The following is a 22,078-nucleotide window of genomic DNA, read 5'->3' as shown; positions in this document are numbered from 1 at the left end:
ACAGTATGGAGATTCCTCAAAATGCAAAAAATAGAACTACCATATGATCCAGCAAACCTACTGCTGGGTGTATATTCAAAAGAAAGGAAACCAGGTTATCAAAGATAGATCTGCACTACCATGTTTATTGCAGTGCTATCCACAATAGCTAAGATGTGGGATCAAGCTAAGTATTCATCAGTGGATGAATGGCTTAAGAAAATGTGGTACAGATAGATCACATATATAATGGAACATTATTATTCCATAAAAAAATAAAATCCTTGTAATTTGCAACAACATGGTTGGAACTGGAGGACATCATGTTAAGTGAAATGAGCCAGGCACAAAAAGGTAAATATTACATGTTCTCACTCATATGTGGGAACTAATACAATTGATCTCAAGGAGGTAGAGGGTAGAAGGATGGCTACCAGAGCTGGGAAGGATAGTGTCAGGGGTATGAAGAAAGGTAGCACAATGGTAGCACAATAAGGCAGCTATATTTAATAATAATTTATTGTATATTTCAAAATAACTAGGGGAATAGATTTCAGATGTTCCCAACACAAAGAAATGACAAATTTTTGAGGTGATGTGTATCCTAATTACTTGATTTGATCATTACACATTGTATGCTTGTATCAAAATAGCATGTATATGCCATAAATAGGTACACTATTATGTACTCATAATTTTTTAAGTTATAGAAAAGAAATAGAGAAAATATTGCAATTGGAAAGAAAAGATAAAAGTGGGATTATTTAGAGATAAAATACCTGTTAATATAGAAAACCTGAAAAATTACACCTAACATGATAAATTTAATACAAAAAAATTCAGTGAAGTAACTGGATATAACAATCAACTTGCAAATTTCAATTGTATTTCTATTTATAGCAACAATTACTAAAGAAATTTTTAAAATAAGGATGCCATTTGTAAAACTGTGAATCTGAAATACTATGTTTGTTTGCTAGCTATGTATATATTTCTATTAATTATAATTTAGTGTATTTTCATAATTATAATTCTAAATAACCTGATATATGCTTATATGCATGTTGGGTGTTTTTATTAGAAATACATTTATTTACATTTACATACTTATTTCATTTTTATAAACTAAGTAATTTTTTGTCACATTATAGAATTAAAACAACAAAATCTTTCACAAAGATGCCAAACAATGTAACATTCACTAATGTTCCCTTTTTAAATTTGAGGTACCGATGTATACTATTCCTGCAAACACCCACTTATTGTTTTTAATTAAATAGCATTATACAGTCACGTGCAACTTAATGATGGGTATACATTCTGATTAATGGGTCACGAGACAATTTTGTCATTGTGTGAATATCATAGAGTGTGCTTATACAAACTTGGATGGTATAGCCTACTACACACATGGGCTATCTGGTGTAACTTACAGCTCCTAGGCTACAAACCTGTACAGCATGCTACTCTATTGAATACTGTAGACAAATGTAGCACAATGGTAAGTATGTGTTTATTTAAACATATCTCAACATAGAAAAGGTACAGTAAAAACACAATATAAAAGATAAAAAATGGTACACTTAATGGAGCTTGTAGAACTGGGAGTTTCCCTGGGTGGGTCAGTGAGCGTTGAGTGGAATGTGAAGGCCTAGGACAGTATTGTGCACTACTGGACACTTTTTAAACACTATACACTTAGACAACACGAGATTTATAATAATCTTTTCTTCAATAATATTAAATAACTTACTCTAACTTTTTACTTTATAAACTTTTTGACTCTTTTGTAATAAAAGAGCTAAAAACACACATTGTACAACTCTACAAATATATTTTTATATGATTATTCTGTAAACTCTTTCCTATATAAAAAATTTTTATTCTCACTTTTTTCTTCCTCTTTAATGTTTTTGTTAAAAACTAAGACACAAACACACACATTAGGCCTGCATAGAGTCAAGATGATCAATATCACTCTCTTCCATCGCCACATCCTGTCCCACTGGAAGGTCTTCAGGGGCGATAACTCTCAAAGAGCTGTCATCTCCTATGATAACAATGCCTTCTTCTGGAATACCACCTGAAGGACCTGCCTAAGCCCATTTTGTAGTTAACTATTTTTTATAAGTAGGAGGAGCACACTCTAAAATAAGAATAAAAAATGTAGTGTAATTCACAATAGCAAAGACTTGGAATCAACCTAAATGCCCATCAGTGATAGACTGGATAAAGAAAATTGGTACATATGCACCATGCAATACTATGTGATCACAAAAAGGAATGAAATCACATCCTTTGCAGGAACATGGATGGAGCTGTAAGCTATTTTCCTTAGCAAACTAATGCAGGAACAGACAACCAAATGCCATATGTTCTCACTTATAAGCGGGAGCTAAACGATGAGAATACATGGACACATAGAGGCGAACAACATGCACTAGGGCCTATCAGAGGGTGGAGGGAGAGTGGAGGGAGAGGATCAGGAAAAAGATCTAATGGGTATCCGGCTTAATACCTGGGTGATAAAATAATTTGTACCACCAACCCCCATGACAGAAGTTTACCTACACAACAAAGCTACACATGTACTCCTGAACCTAAAAGTTAAAAAAAGTGTAGTACACTAAATACATAAAGCTAGTAACATAGTTGTTTATTATTAAGTACTATGCACTGTACAAAATTGTATATGCTATATGTTTACATGACTGGCAGCTCAGTGGGTTTGTTTACAACTAGTATCACCACAAACATGTGAATAACGAGCTGTCCTATGACAACAGCTACAGTATCACTAGGATATAGGAATTTTTCAGCTCCATTATAATTTTATGGAACCACCATCATATATGTGGTGCATTGTCGACCAAAACATTATTTTTTCGGTCACATAACTGTATATCATATCCTTGTTATATGTAACAAAATGTGTTTTTTTACTCTTCCAGCATTTAACTTTAATGGAATCTATGCTTATTCAAACACATAATAATATAAAAAGGCAACAAAGTCACTGAAAATAATAGGAGTAATCAAAATTTACTCTATATGATATAAATATATAGTACATATATAGATATAGAATCAAAATATATATTACTGTGACTATGGTTAATAATGGCTATACCTAGTGTCTTAAGAGTTATGGATTAATTGGAAGTCAATAATAAGTGAAAATATTCTTAAATAAGATGGCAAACGACTTCATCTTCAAGAAGTGTTTTTAAATGGAGAGATTTAGTTGCTATTCCCTAGAAGAAAAGAAAATAAAATTTAACTATATTCTAAAGATGATGTATTTCAAAAGAAATTATGTGGATATACCTACCTAAATAGTAAATGAATAAAATATTGATGACAATGTTTCAAACTTTAAATATATTTTTATATCAGAATTCAGAAAGCAAATATAGGATAATCAGTAAATAAAAGGAGAGGGTAGTCTTAGTCCATTTTTGCTGCAATAACAAAATTCCATAGATTGAACAATTTATAAGCAATGAAAATCTATTTCTCACAGTTCTCAAGGCAAGAAAGTCTAAGATCAAGGTGTCAGCAGATTTGGTGTCTGATGAGGGCTGCTTTCTGCTTCCAAGATGGCACCATGTTGCTACGTCCTCACATGGCAGAAGGGAAAATGGGGCGAATACTAGTTCCTAACAGCCTTTTTGTGAGGCGCTAATCAAATCATTACGGCAAAGCCCTGCTGACTTAATTAGTTCCCCAAAGGCCCTACCTCTTAAAACCAGCAAAATAGGGATTAAGTCTCAATATAAATTTTAAGAAGACACAAATATTTAAACCATAGGAAGGATAGTTAGATCTTTTCATTGTCTAAGAAGGGGTAAAAGCATTAATTTGTTGTGCCCTGTAAAATGCAGGGCACTAATGAAAGAATATTCGAAGCATAGTAAATTAACAAATTGGCACAATTTGCTAGTAGAAATATTTAAACAATAAAATATTTCTAGTGAAAAGATAAAGCAATAAAAAGCTAAGAGTTTAAAAGCCTGGCAATGTTCAATCTAAATTAGATAATAATTATAATTAATTATATAATTATGGACATACAAATAAAATACATAATAATCATATTTGAAAATTTAATACTTATAGTAAATATAAAGAAAATTATTTTTATATTAAAAACAAAGAATGTTTATTCTAACAAAACTGCTGTTGTAAGACACTCCTTTAAGTATAAAGAAAAATTAAAATGAAGAGATGAAAAAATATATCATGCAATACAAACCAGTAGAAAACTGCTAGTGTTAACGTAAAGTCATAAAATAAGAGAAAAAGTCATTATTGAAAATAAAGATGCATGTTTCATAATAATAATTTTATTTACTACATCATTATAATATTTTAAAAATAATGTGTATGTATCTGATAATGCAAGTTCAACATAGAATTGAAAGAAGTGAACAAGTTAACAATCAAAAATGAGGTTTTAACACTTCTCTCTCACAGCTTGTCACACAAACAGCCACACCAGTGAATCTTTAAAAGGTTTTGAACTACACTATTAACTATCACCTATATGCTCAAACTCACACACACTTGTACAGACAGTATATACTAACAGGATACTTCTGTTTTTGAGTTCACATGGAAATTTTCCAAAAGTACACTATAATCTCATGTTTCCAAGCATATTAATATAAAAATATTAAACTATGATTTCAATGCGGTATCACTAGCCTACATTGGTCAATGGACACTTGAAATGTAACTATTCAAATATAAAATTAATTAATAGAAAATAAAATCAATTTCTCACACTAGCCACATTCACACAGAAACGCAGAATATTTCTAGCTTCACAGAAAATGCTTTATACAGTTTATCTAATATAGAGGTCAATAACTAAAAATTAGGAAACCTGTATAATTTTAACTCAGTAATACATTTCTAAATAACTTATGGGCCAAAGACATTATCACAATGGATGGTCACATTTTAATATGAATTACAAAGAAAATAGAGCAAATTCTCTCTTGTGAAAAACTAATTGCCTTAAATATATATATATAGAGAGAGAGAGTAAAATATGAAAGTAGAATTGAATTATCTGAGAACTCATCAAATGAGATTAAAAGCAGAAAAACGGAAATTAAATATAAGTAAAGTAGAAAAACACAAAGAATAAACAGTAAAAAATCATAACAAGAACACAATTACGGGAGAGAAGCTCAACGAGGCCAAAGGTATTTTTATTGAAAAGACCTTTTAAAAATTGATGAGCCTACCATAGAAAGAGTTTTAGAAAACATCAACATTTTATTTCTAGATTAAACATGGGGAAACCGTTGTCGTTTTTACAGATACCAGATATTAAACTCTATCAGGAATACATTTAATATCCTACAAAATAAAATTCCTAGAAAATACAAATTACCAAAACACAATAAAAGAAACAAAAACCAGAGTAAACTCTACATATTAAAGAAATTGAGTTTGTTATACAAACTTTCCTACAAAACATAATTTATAAGTTAGATGGAACCACTAGTGAATAATAACGTTTAAAAATAAAACTACCCTTACACAAATGCTTCTAGGTTATAGAGAAAGAGGAAAGCTTCCCAGGATAGCTTTGATAGCAAAATTTCTCATGTACACAGTTTGTAAAAACACAGTTGAATCTCTTTTGAACCTAGATGAAGAAACAAATCTTACTCTAAGTATAATATATGCACTGATTTATTTTTAAAGTGGCAGTGCAGTATGATAAATAGGGTCTTGTTTCAGAAACACAATACTTTTCTAACATTTGAAAGAAATGAAGGTAATTTACTTAAACATTATACAGAGAAAAGATATATCATTTCAATTGATAAAAAATGAAAAATGATAGAAATGCGACATCAATTGATAAAAACTATTAGAAAAACAGGAATATGATAAAACTGCTTTAATATGAGAAAGGTATAATAAAAAATTCATAAGCTTAAAGAAAATGTTGATATATTTTCTCCAAACAGAAAATGACACATATAATATACACAGAACTTTTTTTGTTTCTTCTATTCAACATCAGAAATGAATCCCTAACCAGTGAAAATATATCAGAAAAAAATTCTTAGCACCTGGAAATAAAAAGAAAAGTATTACAATTTGTATATTAAACAGCTGTTTAAATGGAAAACCCAGAAAAATCTATACTTGATGATAGATTTAACACATAAAATTAGTGAAGTAACTGGATGTACAATCATCATGCAGACGTCAATTATATTTCTATTTACAGCAACAAAACATATTAAAGAAAATTGAAAAATAAGTGCCATTTACAAAAGTATGAATGTGAAATACCTGTATTTCTATATGACTTCAATCCCCTCAAATCTGATAGAAATTAAAGAAAACCTAATATATTGATGGACACAGCATGATATTGATTAGAAAAGTCAGTGTTATAAAGAAATCTTAATATTTAAACACTACTTTAGATATCACATTCAGTCCCAAATATAAATCCAGGAGTTTTTTAAAAATAGCTTTATTAAGATGTCATGTATACAGCATACATTTCATCCATTTAATGTGCATAAGTCAGTAACTTTTAGTATATTCAGAGTTATGACTATCACTACTGAAATTTAGGAAGTTTCCATCATCCCAAAAAGAAACCGTTAACAATAAACAGTCACTTTCTATTCCAACCTTCCCTTAGGCATTGGCAACCACTATTCCACTTTCTGTCTCTATGGGATTGCCTATTACTGATATTTCATATAAACACACTTGCATACTGTGAAACTTTAAGAAAGACTGAATGCCCAAATATAATGTTGAGTAAGAAGAGCAAGACACAACAGCAATGATATCTGTACTTAGTGGTGTGCATATTACATTTCAATAACTGATTTTGAAAACTTTTTCCATTATTGGGACAAATTATGAAATTTATTTTAAAACTTTTTCAATCAAAATATTATTTCCGTTTTATGAAATTTAAAATTACCTGAACAGACTCCAAATTCAGTTGCTTTAATTCCAAAGTTTATGCTTACAAGTATACAGTTGTGAAGATCCACATCTGTGTGATTTAAGGCCAGATGAGCACAGCATTACACAGTTATGCTTTCCAATATCTGATTCTGCTATCCTATGATGGAGAAAAATCCATAAATCCCATTAGATTGCATGGGGACAATTCACGGAACAAGAGCATTTTCCACAAATTGTAAGCAAAGAATATTATAAAAACAGATGATATTTTCCATATAATAATATAATGAGTTGGTAATATGAAAACTGAATGAAATAGTCCATTCATCTGCACAGGGGATATGTTCTAAGATCCCCAGTGGATGTCTGAAATCATAGATAGTACTGAACTGTATATATACTGTGTTTTATCTATACATACACACCTTTGATAAAGTTTAATTTATAAATTAGGCCCATTAGGAGATTAAAACAAACTAATAATAATGAAAAAGAACAATTATAACAATATACCAGCATAAATATTCTTGCATTTTGGGGTCCTTATTAAGTAAACTAACAGTGACTTGAACACAAATGGTACAATATCACCTCAGTCGATCTCATAACTGAGACAGCTGAGTGACTAGTGGACAGGTAACTTAAGCTATGCAGGTATCCTGGATGAAGCAATGATTCATGTCCCAGGTGAGATGGATCCATACACTATATAAAGGATTTGATCACACTACTCAGAACAGTGAACAATTTAAAACTCATGAATTTTTTCTTCCTAGAGTTTTCCTTTTAATAGTTTTGGCTGTGGTTGAGCCTGGGTAACTAAAACCACAGAAAATGTAATTGTGGATCATTCCTTAATATTTATATCAGCATTTCACTAACTTTCAACATCTTTATTTACGGCTATAATTGCACTTAAATTTATTCACAATGTTATTCTGAACCTTTTTATATTCTTCTACCATATAGCATCATTCAAAAAACTTACTTCAATTTGAACGTTCAGCCATTTATTGACACCCATGGATGATCACTGCTGCTACGAGAGATGCCAACCCATGAGAGAACTGACAGGGAGCCCAGAAGTTGCTAATGGAAAATACAAAATTTTCATTTAAATAATAATTATAAAAGATTTTATTAATTTTTAGGTGCGTTCTTTGAATTCTAAACTTTTATTAATTTTTAAAAGTGCAGGTAATACATTCTTTCATAGGATGCTTAATTTTCAAAACAAAATAAATACATTAAACAAAATAGTAAACTTGAAAACGACTTTTATAGTGTAAAAATCTGTTACAAATTTTTGTAATTTTGACTTAAAAGGAGCTCTTCAATGTTTATGCTTAGTACATTCATTCTTCTTATTTTAATAAGCAAAATTGTGATTCATGTAATTTAATAGTTGCCTGGGTTGGTAAGACAGACACAGTAAGAACTGAAATAAACGTCCTGATACTGCACATGTTTTTCTCCAGATATTCTGATTAAATAAATGTATTTTTCCACCATGTTTCTCATAGTGGAACTTTTCCTTCTTGAAGTTTAGAAGGAAATTGAAAGGTTGCCATTGAGGAAATAAATGACACAGAGGCCAAAAATGGGCTTTTCTGGGCACCACACCACTCTCTAACTAGATAAGCGCTCACTTTTATCTGATTCGGCTTTGATGGAATGACAACGGTCTTGACCAGGTACATCACTCCTTTTTCTCTGCTACTCCCTACTAAATACAACTCTAAACTCTGCAAGCAAGGAAAGACACATAGGAAGACTCTGAAAGGTGGAAAGAGGATGGCAAAATGGTTTGGGACTCCAGAATCAGGGATCAACAGAGTGTCCGGACATCTTCAGTCCCCCACTCAGCAGAAGAAAGTGAACTAGTCCTCTGTTTCTCAGAGCAACGGGAGGTGGCTCAGCTAAACCCACTCCTGCTCTGTATTGAAAGCAACACCAGGCAAGGCTGGTACCACTGGCAAGGATGATCTAGCAGGAGACCTGCTACCAATTAGGAGCTAGAGGAAGTGCTTCTCCTCCCAAACCAAAAGACACCAGGGTAGGTGCGGGCGAGAGGGATCAACAAAGGAAACCCATGACTACACGTGCACATCCAGGTTCCTTTTTGTCCCTGAGGACATAAGACTCCCTTCCCTATCCAGAGACACAGGACTGAATGGATTGTAAGTGTTCTATGTACATCATGCAGCAATGAACAGTAACAAACAACAGCTAACTGCATTATTGCACAAATATCATATAGGAGTAAAAGAAGACACACATGAAAATGCACACTGTATGATTCCCTCGACATAAATCCAGAAACAGGCAAAGCTTATTTATCACATTAAAAGTCAATACAAAGGTTTGGAGAGGAGGCAGGAAAAGTGAGGAAGGCATATCCAGGGGCAGGATTGCTGGGGCTGGAAACTTCTATTTCATGATCTGCCTTGTATCATGAATCCATTCACTTTGTGATCAATATGAATGACTATGACATGCTTAGTTTTCTTTATATTTATTTTGGGATAAAAATATTCATAGAAGAATGGGTTTCCATGAAAAGCAAAACTGGAAATCATCAAATGTGCATTAACAGTATATGAATATGAAAATATTATGAAGTCAGTTGAATATTACACAGACTTAAACTATATGAATTAAATATGTATAAACATATGGATGATTTCTACAAATATGATATTGACGGAAATAAGCTTTTAGTAAAGTGTTGAAACATTTACGTCTTACCATTTCTTCTTCATTATCTATAGAAAGCAGACTAGAGTTATTTGAAGCACAGGTCAGCAAACTCTCTTCCCAAGTTCTTTTTTCCTTACCAATGTAATAACAACTGTTGGTATATGTAATCCACTCCTCAGGACAATGGCCACAATCATATGCTAAATAAAGATATGAATTACTATGCAGAACAATATGTTTACAAATTAAAATTATTTTATATATTTGCAAAGCTATAAACACATAGGTACACAATATCTATGCATCCTCATAGGCTGTTAAATATATATTTTAAAACAACTAGTCACTCATACACACAGGCACAATGTAAGGTCCACCTCTCATCCCTTAATTGTGTTCCCATATAAAGCAAACCAGCAAACAAAAATTCACCCTACACATCTTAAACATCACTGAACAAAACTGCTTTTTAAGTATAGTAAAATTATTTATCTCTTATCATCTTATAGTATTAGGAAATTTCAGTTAATTAAATGCAACAAGAGGGTATAATGATTTTAACTGAGTATTTCTACTTATTATTGGAGAAAAGGAATTCCCCTCATGTAATCTTTATTTTATAAACATTTATGGCTTAGTGCTATAGTTTATTCTACCAAAAATTTTTCTTGTCATTTTGCATCCCTTAAGATAGAGACAAAATATAAACTGTACTAACATCAGAACACTGACAATCATAATGTACCTTTCTGGATTCTTGTATTCAGGGAAAAATTGTTCTGCTCCAGTACTCCAATACCTAGAAAAATTAAAGTAATTCTTACAAAATTAACAGCTAGATAAAACATAATTTCAGTTGTTTACTTTGAAATACAAAATTTAAAATTATTTTAAACTGGAACAATCTGAAATAAAAACGATCTTTAAAACAAATATTTTTAAAGCCATTAGCATAAAACTTCACCATCTCTTATAGTATTTGATTTAACCACTTTCAAAAATTAATTTGTTTTTCTAAATATTTTTTTCTTAAATCGTGTCTTTGAATCATGAAATCATAATACATCTCTCTCTGTGTGTATTATATATACACACATATTTAACACGCAAAAACAAACAAATATTTTCTACAATTATTCTGTTACTTATAATTTTGAAAAGTTCAGAAGAACCGTATTATCTTGGGGTTCAGATATATACATTAAAAAGAGAATTCTAATCCTCATTATTATGAAATGTTTCAAGGCATTTCCAATCATTACAGTGAAAAGTTCCCTTATAATCTTTCAATAATACACTTACAAGGAATAAGAACTATTGTTTTTAACACACTGGCCATCAGGACAATGCAAATGATTCCCAGGGCCTCAGCAGTGAGCTTCTCTGGAGGTGGCAGTAAACCTGCAGGGAGAGAAATAGAGGCACTGAGAGAGGGGAGATAGAGAGTTGATGAGGTTTACATATAAGAGAACCCACATGCACAGGGAACCATAAAGATAAACGCAGCACACCAACACGGCACAAGTATACATATGTAACAAACCTGCACGTTGTGCACATGTACCCTAGAATTTAAAGTATAAAAAAAAAAGAGATAAACTCTGGCCTCTAAATCTACATCTACTATGGTAATGTTTCTCTCAGAATATACCAGTTCATTTTCAGTAAATATAATGCTCCATGAGTTGTTGATCACAGATTACAACTGAACAATGCCTGAATAAAATCAGGCTTCAGATTTCATATTAGAATATTAGATCCTGACTTTTGACCTCTGATTGTCACAAGTGCAAAATATTCCCTAATCTTTCCCCATCCTTCTGCATTCAACTGCACATCCTAGAACGATAATATTGAAGATCTATTTAATGTTTTACCTTTGCAGTGATATGTCTTGTCATTCCCTTGATGATCTGAAGAAGCATTTTGAAGGTTTAATTCTACTTGGAATATTTTCTGTTCGGTTCCTGAAATGGAGCTTTTATTGCCCTTAAGTTTCCTTTGCTGCCTCCCTGGCTCCTGGGCCAGACTCACTTCAGAGTAGGTTCCTCTTTGTTTATTCATCTCTGCAGCCGTGTGATGTCAGGGACTGTGCTCTATGATAACTGCTCTTAAGAAGTTATAAATGGTGTATATTTTGACAGGATCCCTGGTATAGGCAAACTGCATGTGTTGGTGGCTGAGTAATAATGTTCATTTTGCTGTTGACCAATATAAAAGTCTAGTACCAATTTCCTAAAGTTTTAAACTGAAATCTCTTTAAACAATAGGTCATTTTTTAAAAGGTATTCTGTATTTGACACAATATTATTAATGGGAACAATAAAAAACAATACGTTTGTGAAAACTAAGAAGTAAATGAAAATAAATATCTTCATTAATTTAAAGTCAAATTCTACAGAAATATTTTATCACCAATACCTGTGTAAAAACACTAAAATTGAAATCTGAAAATAAAATGCACTAATTGTATGACAATTTTAAAATTCATTAATGTAAGGATTGAGTGCTTAAGATGGAGGAATGGTTTGTTAGCGTATAGAGCAACTTTTAATACTAAAGTACATTAAGTTAGTGACTTACGTTCATTTACTAAAAGGGCATAAGGTCTTGGCAAATGTTTTTTATTCTGAATGATTGAGGACATCAGAAAAACTGTTAAAATTTTAAAGAAATATTTTATACCTTGTGAAACATTACATTAACTTAGGCATAAATTCATTACTATAGAAAATCATTTAACTGCTTATTTTACAGAATTGATTGCTAATTGGTTTAATGGATAAAATAGGAAAACTGGAAATGATAAATGTAAGTTTGGACCATCTATGAAAGAACACTTTAGGTTCAAACTTTCAGAAAGATCCTGTGGCTGTTTTAAAAGGCAATGAGGGTCACTTTGGTTGTGTAAGTAATTGTAATAAATCAGAAAATATAATTTAATAATCTAGTCAATGAGCTCTGTAGCCAGTGAGACCTAAAATTAATTAGAGCTTTGAAACTCATAATGCATGACCGTTTACAAAGTTACTTAGTGTCTACAACCCCAGTTTACTAATCTAGATTGGGGAAAGTAATTTATAAAGTATAATGTATGTAAAACACTTACACAACTTGGCACACATTAGCCCTCAATTATTTATTTTTAATTTATAATTTAATTTATTTATAATTTAATTTATTTAAAATTTAATTATTTTTAACACAATTGCCATTTTATTATTTCTAATTCATACTGATTGTGTAAAATAACTAATTAGGTAGGAGACTGATATCAGTGTAGTACATCTTTTCTGCAATGTTTGTTTGGCTCAATTTTTTTAAGTCATCCTATTATTTATAATTAAGATTAGATTTGCATTTTATGGAAACTACTTCATTATTGTTTTCTTAAAAAAATAAAATCTGCTTCAATTAAATATGTGTATGAGAAATTATGTTTGACATTCACAATTTGATGTATATTGATTATTAAAGTCTGGGCTACATATAAAGTATTATTACATCCACAATGATTATAAAATTTCAAATTAATTCTTCATTGTCATGATATTTATTGGTTACACTCTAAATTATACTGATCAACAAACCTATTATTATGTATGCATGTACTTGACTAATTCTCCACAGGCAATCATGTAAATACTTTTAAAAATCCTCAAACACATGTTATATTTTGGGTTGTTTTTCACCCTGAATTATTCATGTAAAGACAGTTCTAATTTGATTTTATTCTGTATTAACTTTACCTTGTTGCATCACATTTAATATTTACAATCTTCTACTAAAGGGGATGTCTCTGGGAAGAATAAATTATTAAACAATATTGTACTATATCACCACGCCAGATTGAAATATAAAAATCCATTCATTATATTGTTCATTGATTTATTTTCCAATCATAACTGTCTGCATTTTAATAGGAATATTTGTTGTAAATGACTAATGCTTAAATCAAACTATATAGAGAGGGAAAAGTAATTTTTAAAATGTCACTTAGTTAAAAATAGGGAGGGCAGAAAAAGTAGATTTTAAAAACACAAGCTAAATGGTACATGAGCACTCAGGTGCGGTGGCTTATGTCAGTAATCCCAGCAACTTGGGAGAGCAAGACGTGTAGATTTCTTGAGCTCAGGAGTTCAAGACCAGCCTGGTCAACATGATGAAATCCCATCTCTACAAAAAAATACAAAAATTAGCCAGCATGGTGGTATTTGCCTGTAGCAAGTTACTCTGGTGGCTGAGGTGGGAGGATCGCTTGAGCCTTGGAGGTAAAGTGGAGGGTGCAGTGAGCTAAGATGAAATTTACTGAAATTGGGGAAATATGCTTCATAATGATAAATTAATTTTCCAAACCATTAGTAATATATTTTTATCATTGCATATACCTAATGATACAAATTCAACATATAATTGAATAAAGTGAACAAGTAAACAATCATAAATGGGATTTTAAAGACTCTTCTCTTGATGCTTAATACAAGACAGGCCAGTGAGCCTGTAGAAAGATTTAAACTAGACAAGTAACTATCACTCATATGAATACATTCACACACGCACTCACACATATACTCAATTTCAATGTAGTACCACTAGGAAAGCTTGGCCAGGAGACAGTCGAAATGTACCTATTCAAATTTAACATTAATTAATAAAAAGTAAAAAACATTTAAAACCACTACCTCACCACATGAACCACATTTATAGAGGGATGAACATTTCCAGTTTCATAGAAAATGTTCTAACTATATTTTACCTACAATAGAAGTCAATAAACAAAAATCTGAGAACCTTATATGGTTTTTAATTCAGTAATGTATGTCTAAATAACATATGGGCCAAATAAATTATCAAGATGAATGGTCACAAAAGACTACTAAAGGAAGATTTTGAAAAGGCACAGATATTTTATTTCTAGTTTAAACATGGCAATACCATTATGGTATTTACAGTTATTAAACAGGCAATAAAACTATATTATCAATGTATTTAATGTCCATATGAAATGGAAAATTCCTAGGAAATGCTCATTACCAAAATATAGTACCTCAAATAGAAATCTGAGTAAACTCTACATGTACTGAAGACATTAGTTTAGACATAAACTTTTCTACAAAAATAGCCTGCAAACTCAGATGGCATCACTAGTGAACGATAACATTTAAAAATAAAGTGGTACTCTTCATTATTATTATTATATTTTAAGTTCTAGGGTACATGTGCACAATGTTCAGGTTTGTTACATAGGCATAGGTGTGCCAGGTTGGTTTGCTGCACCCATCAACTTGTCATTTACATTAGGTATTTCTCCTAATACCTAATATAAAAGGTATTATGTATTAAGTATTTCTCCTAATACCTCCTTCCCCAATCCCCCACTCCCCGACAGGCCCCGGTATGTGATGTTCCCCTCCCTGTGTCCATGTGTTCTCATTGTTCAATTCCCACCTATGAGTGAGAACACGTGGTGTTTGGTTTTCTGTCCTTGTGATAGTTTGCTGAGAATGATGGTTTCCAGCTTCATCCATGTTCCTGCAAAGGACATGAACTCATCCTTTTTCATGGCTAAAGCAGTACTCTTAACAGATGCTTCCAGGTTATAGAAAAAGAGAAAATCTTCCCAAGATAGCCTTGAGACCAAAACTTTTTCAAGTACATAGCTATAAATAAAAACATAGTCAAATATCCTTGTGAACATGGATAAAGAAACAAATCTTGCCCTAGATAAAATATGTGCACTGATATTTTATAAGGGGCAATATACAATGATCTGCACGGATTTGTTTCGGAAACAAAGCCTAGTTTAACATTTGACAAAAATAAAACTAATTTATTTTATAAAATGTTGTATAAAGAAAACACATATCATTCTGAGTAACAAAAAATAATTAAAATGTTACAACAATTGATAAAATCTATTAGAAAAAAATGAATATTATAAAACTGCTTCAATATAAGAAAGATGTGATTAAAAAAGACCAAACTTTGTAAATATGAATAATATGTTGAATTATTTTTTGCCAAAACCAGAAAATGATACACATGATACACGCAAAATTTGATGGTACCTTCTATTCGACTATGAATATAAAGCACTAGCCAGAGAAAATAAATGAAGAAAAAAATAAGTTATGGCATATGGATAGAAAAAATAAAAGTGTGATTATTTGCAGATAAAATTGCTGTTTATGTAGAAAATCCAGAAAAATCTATGTTTGAAATGATAGATTTAAATATGTAAAATAAGTGAAATAACTAGGTACAAAATCAAAATGCAGACATCAATTGTATTACTATTTACAGTAACAAAAATTATTAAAGGGAATATTAAAATCAGAATGCCATTTACAAAAGCATGAATGTAAAATATCTGCATTTCTGTATGATTCAATCCCCCAAAATATATAATATAATAGAGAGAAATTAAAGAGATCCCAGTACATTGAACCCAGTACATTGAAGGGCACAATATGATATTGATTGGAAAAGTCAAGAAGCTAATCTTTAAATATTACTTTAGAGGTTAAATGCAGACTCAAGCAATCCCAGGACAGTATTATTATTATATTTTTTGGAGAGCTTTATTGAGGTATCGTGTACATGGTATAAATTTCATCCGCTTAAAATAATTAAAAATCAGTGATTTTTAGTATATTCACAGAGTTACAACCATCACCACTACTGAAATTTAAAAAGTTTTCATCACTGACACAAAGAAACATTCTAGCAATTAGCGGCCACCTCCTATTTCAACCTCCCTTAGGCATTGGCAGGGCTCTTTTACTTTCTTTCTCCATGGTTTTGCTTGTTCTTGACACTTCATATAAACTGACCCGCAAAACATGCAACTTTTAGGAAGTCCGAATGCCACAAACATGTTTAGCAAAATGAACCCGACCTAAATGCTAGGATATCCGTACTTCTTAAATTGTGTGCATTATATTTCAATAATCGATTTAGAATTTTCTTATTATTAGAGCAAATAATGCAATTCATTTTAAGACTTATGCAATCATATCATTTCTATGTTAACAAATATAAAATTTATCTGATGCACTGCAAACTCAAATACTTTCATTCTAAAGCTTATGCTTACAATAATATCTTTTTGAAGATCCACACTGGACTGATTTAAGTCTATCTAGATGTAGCATTGCACAGTTATATTCAGCATGATCTGAGTCTTTTATCCTGTAATGGGGAAAAATCCATAATTCTGTTACATTTTATGCAAACGATTCATGAGACAAGAACATTTTTCATGTACTATAAGAAAACAAGTTTAAGAAAAAGGGTAATTAAATTTTTCATATACTATTACTAAAAGTCATTATTCTGAAAACTCAATAAAGTAGTCCTCCCTTCATCCACGGGGGATATGTTTCAAGACCCCAGTGGATGTCTGAAATGGCAGATAGTACAGAACCTATAGAGAGATTGTGTTGTGTCTACACATTCCTAAATATGATAAAGTTTAATTTATAAATTAGGCACAACAAGAGATTGACAACAATAACTACTAATAAAAAATTATAAGCAATATGCCAAGAGCAGTACTCTTGTACTTTGAGGATATTCTTAAATAAAATAAGGGTGGCTTTTTAATGAAAACAAGCACTGTAATTCCCTGATAGTCCATCTCAAGCTCGTCCAACTCACGGACCATGGACCACATGTGGCCCAGGCAGCTTTTAATGTGGCTCAACACAAATATGTAAACTTTCTGAACACATTCTGAGATATTTTTGCAATTTTTTTTATTTAGCTCATCAGCTATCATTAGTGTTAGTGTATTTTATGTGTGGCCCAATACTATTCTTCTAATGTGGCCCAGAGAAGCCAAAGATTAGACATCCCTACTCCATCTCATAACCAAGAAAGTTACTAGCTGACCAATGAGCAGTTGACATATAGGGACTACTATGGTCTATTGTGAAATATTTATATCAACATTTCACTAACTTTCACATCTTTCTTCATGTATATGATTCCACATAAATTTATTCATATTAGTCTTCTGAATTTATCCTTTATATATATTGTTATATAGCACCGTACAAAACAACTTACTCATGTTTGAAAGTCAGACCGTTGATTGTCACCCATGGATGATGACTGCTGTCACGAAACACACCAGTCCATGTGGATGGTGAAATGGCAGTCAGAAATTTCTAAAAGAAAAGAAAGAATTTTCACTTAAATAATACTTACGAAAACATTATAAAAACAATATATTAAAGTTGAACACCACTATTTGCGGTACCAAAAACTTTCATAAATGTTTATGATTTTGATATAAATGAACTCTTCAATGTTTATACTTAGTACTTTCATTGTCATTTTCATGTTAATAAAGACATTTTAATTCTTGCATTATAATAGTTACCCCAATTGACTGAATAAACACAGGAAGGATTTAAATAAGTTTCCTGATACCGTGCATTCATTCCTCCAGATACTGTGACGAAATCAATCTATTTTTGTACCATATGTTCCAGAGTTGGAGATTTAGAAGGAAATGAGAGGTTGTCATTCAGAAATAAATGACATAGAAGCTACAGATTGTGTTTTCTGGGTACCACACCATTCTTTAACTAGATAAGCCCTCACTTTTTTTATCTGATTTGGTTTTGGTGGAATAACAGTGGTCCTGACCAGGTGGTGTAGACTCATCTCTCTCTGCTACTCCCTACTAAAAATAACTATAAACTCTGGGATTAATGAAAGACAAAAGCAATGGAGAACTCTGAAAGGTGGAAAGAGATAGATGAAATTGTCTGGGACCCTATCATCAGGATTCAACAAAGTATCTGAGCGAGCATGTGAAGTCCCCCACACGACAGAAGAAGGTGACCTAAGCCTGCTGTTTCCTCACACCCAACCTGGCAACAGGAGGAGGCCCAGCAAAGCTCACTCCTGCTCTGTATTGAAGGGGAGTCCCCTCCACAACACCAGGCGAGGCTGGTACCACTGGCGAGGATGATCTACCAGGAGAGCTGCTATCAATACAGCCAGAGGAAGTGCTTCCTTCTCATTCCAAGAGACACCAGGGTGGATGTGGGTGAGGGGGATTGGCAAAGCCACCCCATGACTACCAGTGCACCACCCAGGGTCCTCTTTGTCCCTGAGGGCAGGAGACCCACTTCCCCATCCAGAGACAAGGACTCAATGGATTCTTAGTGTTCTTTGTACATAGTACAGCAGTGAACAGTAACATACTACTGATAACTGCAATAATATGGAAGAATTGCACAAATATCAGATAGGAGTGAAAAACACAGACATGAAATTCACATTGTATGATTCCCTTTTTATAAATTCAAGAACAGGCAAATGTTATTTATAATATTAAAAGTCAAGACAGTGTTTTGGAGAGGAGTCAGGGTAAGTGATGAGTGTATACACAGGGGTGGAACTGCTAGAGCTGGAAACCTTTATTTCATCATCTGATTTGTATCACATGAGTTCCTGCACTTTGCGATCGATCTGCATGACCAGATCATATCATGCCCGATAAAATTAGATGCAACATTTATTGTGTATTCAAAGTATTTATAGAAGTATGGTTTTCCTTGAAAACAAAAACTGAAAATAAAAGTACATTAGCAGTATATAACTTTAAAAACATTATTAAGTCAATCAATTGAATATTACATAAACTTGAAAATATATAAGATAATTATATGTACACACACGGATGTTTCCTACAAATGTATTATTCACTGAAAGAAGCTTTTCATAAAATCTTTGAAACATTTATATCTTACCATTTCTTCTTCATTATCTATAGAAAGCAGACTAGAGTTCTTTGAAGTACAGGCCAGCAAACTCTCTGCCCAAGTTCTTTTTTCCTTGCCAATGTAATAACAACTGTTGGAATATGTAATCCACTCCTCAGGACAATGGCCACAGTGACGTACTAAATAAAGATATGAATTACTATGCAGAACAATATGAATGTTTACAGATGAAAATTAGTTTACATATTTGCAACAGTATAAACCTGTATGTGCTTAACATATTTATGCATCCTTACAGGCTTATAAATATATATTTTTAAATAACCGAGTCAGTCATACACACATGCACAGACAAGGGTTAGCCTGTCATCTCTAATCGTGTTCCCATATAAAGCAAACAACAAACAAAAATACACTCTCCACATGTCTTGAACGTCACTGATACACAACTGCTTTTTTAGGATAGTAAAATTATTCATTTCATATCATCTCATAGCAGTAGGAAACTTCTGTTAATTGGGAGAAAGAGGGTAGAATGATTTTAAGTGAGCATTTCTACTTATTGGAGAAAAGGAAATGCTGCCTTATAATCTTTGTTTATAAATATTTATGGCTGAATTTTATGGCTTATTTTCTGCAAAAATGCCATCATTCTTTTACATGCCTTAAACCAGACACAAAATATAAATTGTACTAATATCAGAACGTTGAAAATAAATATGTACCTTTCTGGGTTCTTGTATTCGGGAAAGAATTGTTCTGCTCCAGGACTGTAATAGAAAAATTAAAATGAGTTTTATAAAAACTAGTATCTAGATAAACCATAATGAGTTTAGTTTCTTACTTTGAAACTTTGTGTGTTATTTAAATTGGGGACAGTCTTTAATAAAATTCACTTTTTCTATAAAAATAAATGACTAGATCTTCGAAAGAAATATTTTTAAAGACTTTAGCACAAAACTTCACCATCTCTTGTAGTATTTGACGTAACCACTTTCAAAAATTAATTTGTTTTTCTAAATACTTTTCTCCTATAGCATGCATTTGAATTATGAATTCAGAAAATACATTGTATGTGTATGTGTGTGTATATATAGATATATAGATTACATACACACAAAAAACAAACACATATTCTCTACAATGATTTTGTTATTTATGTTGTGAAAAATTCAGAATAACCATATTACTTTTGGGTCCAAATTATACTAATATCTGAATGTTGAAAATAAAAATGTACCTTTCTGGGTTCTTGTATTCGGGGAAGAATTGCTCTGCTCCGGTTTATCTACCGGAGAATTGCTCTGCTATGGTTTATCTACTAATACCTAGATAAACCATAACAAGTTTAGTTTCTTACTTTGAAACTTTGTGTGTTATTTAAAATGGGGACAATCTTTAATGAAATTAACTTTTTCTATAAAAATAAATGAAGTAACAGATCTCTGAAATTAACGTTACAATGAGAGTTCTATTCTTCAACAGTATGAAATATTTTGAGGCACTTCCAAGCATTAAAGTAAAATGTTCCCATCTAGTCTTTCAAGAATGTGCTTACAAGGAATAAGAACCACTGTTTTTAACACAGTGGCCATCAGGACAATGCAAATGATTCCCAGGACCTCAGCAGTGAGCTTCTCTGGAGGTGGCAGTAAACCTGCAGGGAGAGAAATAGAGGCACTGAGAGAGGGGAGATAGAGAGTTGATTAGGATTCCATACTAGAGAACCCACATGCACAGGGAAACATAATGATAACCTCTGGCCTCTAAATCTACATCTACTCTGGTAACCTTTCTCTCAGAATATACCAGTTCATTTTCAGGAAACATAATGTTCCATGAGTGGATCGCAGATTACGGTTGAACAATGCCCGAATAAAATTAGTCTTCTGATGTCATATTAGAATATTAGATCCCAATTATGAACTCTGATTCTCACAAGTGCAAAATATTCCCTCATCTTTCCCCACCCTTCTGCATTCAACTGCACGTCCTGTAACAATAATATTGAAGATCTATTTAATATGTTACCTTGGCAGTCATATATTTGATCAATCCCTTGATGATTCACAGAAGGATTTTGAAGGTTTAATTCTACTTGGAATATTTCCTGTTCGGTTCCTGAAATGGAGCTTTTATTGCCTTTAGGTTTCCTTTGCTGCCTCTTTGGATCCTGGGCCAGACTCACTTCTGAGAAGGTTCCTGTTTGTTTATTCATCTCTGCAGCTGTGTGATGTCAGGGACTGTACTCTATGATAACTGCATTTAAGAAGCTATGAGGGGTGTATATTTTGACAGGATCCCTGGTATAGGCAAACTGCATGTGTTGGGGCTGAGCAGTAATGTTTACTTTGCTGTTGACCAATGTAAAATGCTGGTACTAATTTCCTAAAGCTTTAAACAAAAATCACATGATATAATTGGTAATTTTTTAGATGTATTCTGTATTTGACATAATATTACTAGTGGGAACAATAAAAACATTAAACTTGTGAGATAGGAAGTTCATAAAAAAAAATTTGTGTTAAATTAAGGTTAGATTCTTCAAAAACACAACACCAACAGACTGCACGTGTTAACAATTAAAATACTGTATTTAGTAATACACAAATTTTATTATAGTTTTAGGATTCATTGATGGTTAAGGATGGTGTGCCATAAGATAAAATAATTCTGCTAGCATATAGAGTAACTTCTTA

At 32.0% G+C, this 22,078-nt stretch overlaps 2 protein-coding genes across 4 annotated transcripts; both read right to left on the bottom strand.

Moving 5' to 3' along the window:
- Positions 1-5,165: 5,165 nt before the first annotated feature.
- KLRC4 (killer cell lectin like receptor C4) lies at positions 5,166-11,723 on the bottom strand. Of its 2 annotated transcripts, none has more exons than XR_010579268.2 (6): positions 11,517-11,723; positions 10,942-11,040; positions 10,385-10,438; positions 9,777-9,839; positions 7,928-8,028; positions 5,166-7,096 (listed from the first exon to the last, which is right to left on the bottom strand). XR_010579268.2 is itself a non-coding variant. In XM_065523691.2 (6 exons), exons 1-5 carry the CDS (start codon positions 11,701-11,703, stop codon positions 7,942-7,944), a joined length of 579 nt encoding a protein of 192 aa, XP_065379763.1. In that variant the 5' UTR covers positions 11,704-11,723; the 3' UTR covers positions 5,166-7,096; positions 7,928-7,941. The 2 variants fall into 2 exon arrangements, 1 of the variants encoding a protein (XP_065379763.1); XM_065523691.2 differs by having other exon boundaries at positions 9,688-9,839.
- Positions 11,724-13,515: 1,792 nt separating this feature from the next.
- LOC135964331 (NKG2-C type II integral membrane protein) lies at positions 13,516-21,640 on the bottom strand. 2 transcript variants are annotated; one of them, XM_065523690.2, is made up of 6 exons: positions 21,411-21,640; positions 20,938-21,036; positions 20,105-20,149; positions 19,407-19,558; positions 17,710-17,810; positions 13,516-13,815 (listed from the first exon to the last, which is right to left on the bottom strand). In XM_065523690.2, the coding sequence occupies exons 1-6, from the start codon at positions 21,595-21,597 to the stop codon at positions 13,794-13,796; spliced, it is 606 nt and encodes a 201-aa protein (XP_065379762.1). In that variant the 5' UTR covers positions 21,598-21,640; the 3' UTR covers positions 13,516-13,793. The 2 variants fall into 2 exon arrangements, with proteins under 2 accessions (XP_065379762.1, XP_045220618.2); XM_045364683.3 differs by lacking the exon at positions 13,516-13,815 and adding an exon at positions 14,527-16,830.
- Between the last annotated feature and the right edge of the window lie 438 nt (positions 21,641-22,078).

Source organism: Macaca fascicularis, chromosome 11 (assembly GCF_037993035.2).
Source record: "Macaca fascicularis isolate 582-1 chromosome 11, T2T-MFA8v1.1".
Lineage (NCBI taxonomy): Eukaryota > Metazoa > Chordata > Mammalia > Primates > Cercopithecidae > Macaca > Macaca fascicularis.
The sequence above is the reverse complement of the archived record's forward strand: the minus strand, read 5'-3'. Positions and strand labels throughout refer to the sequence as shown.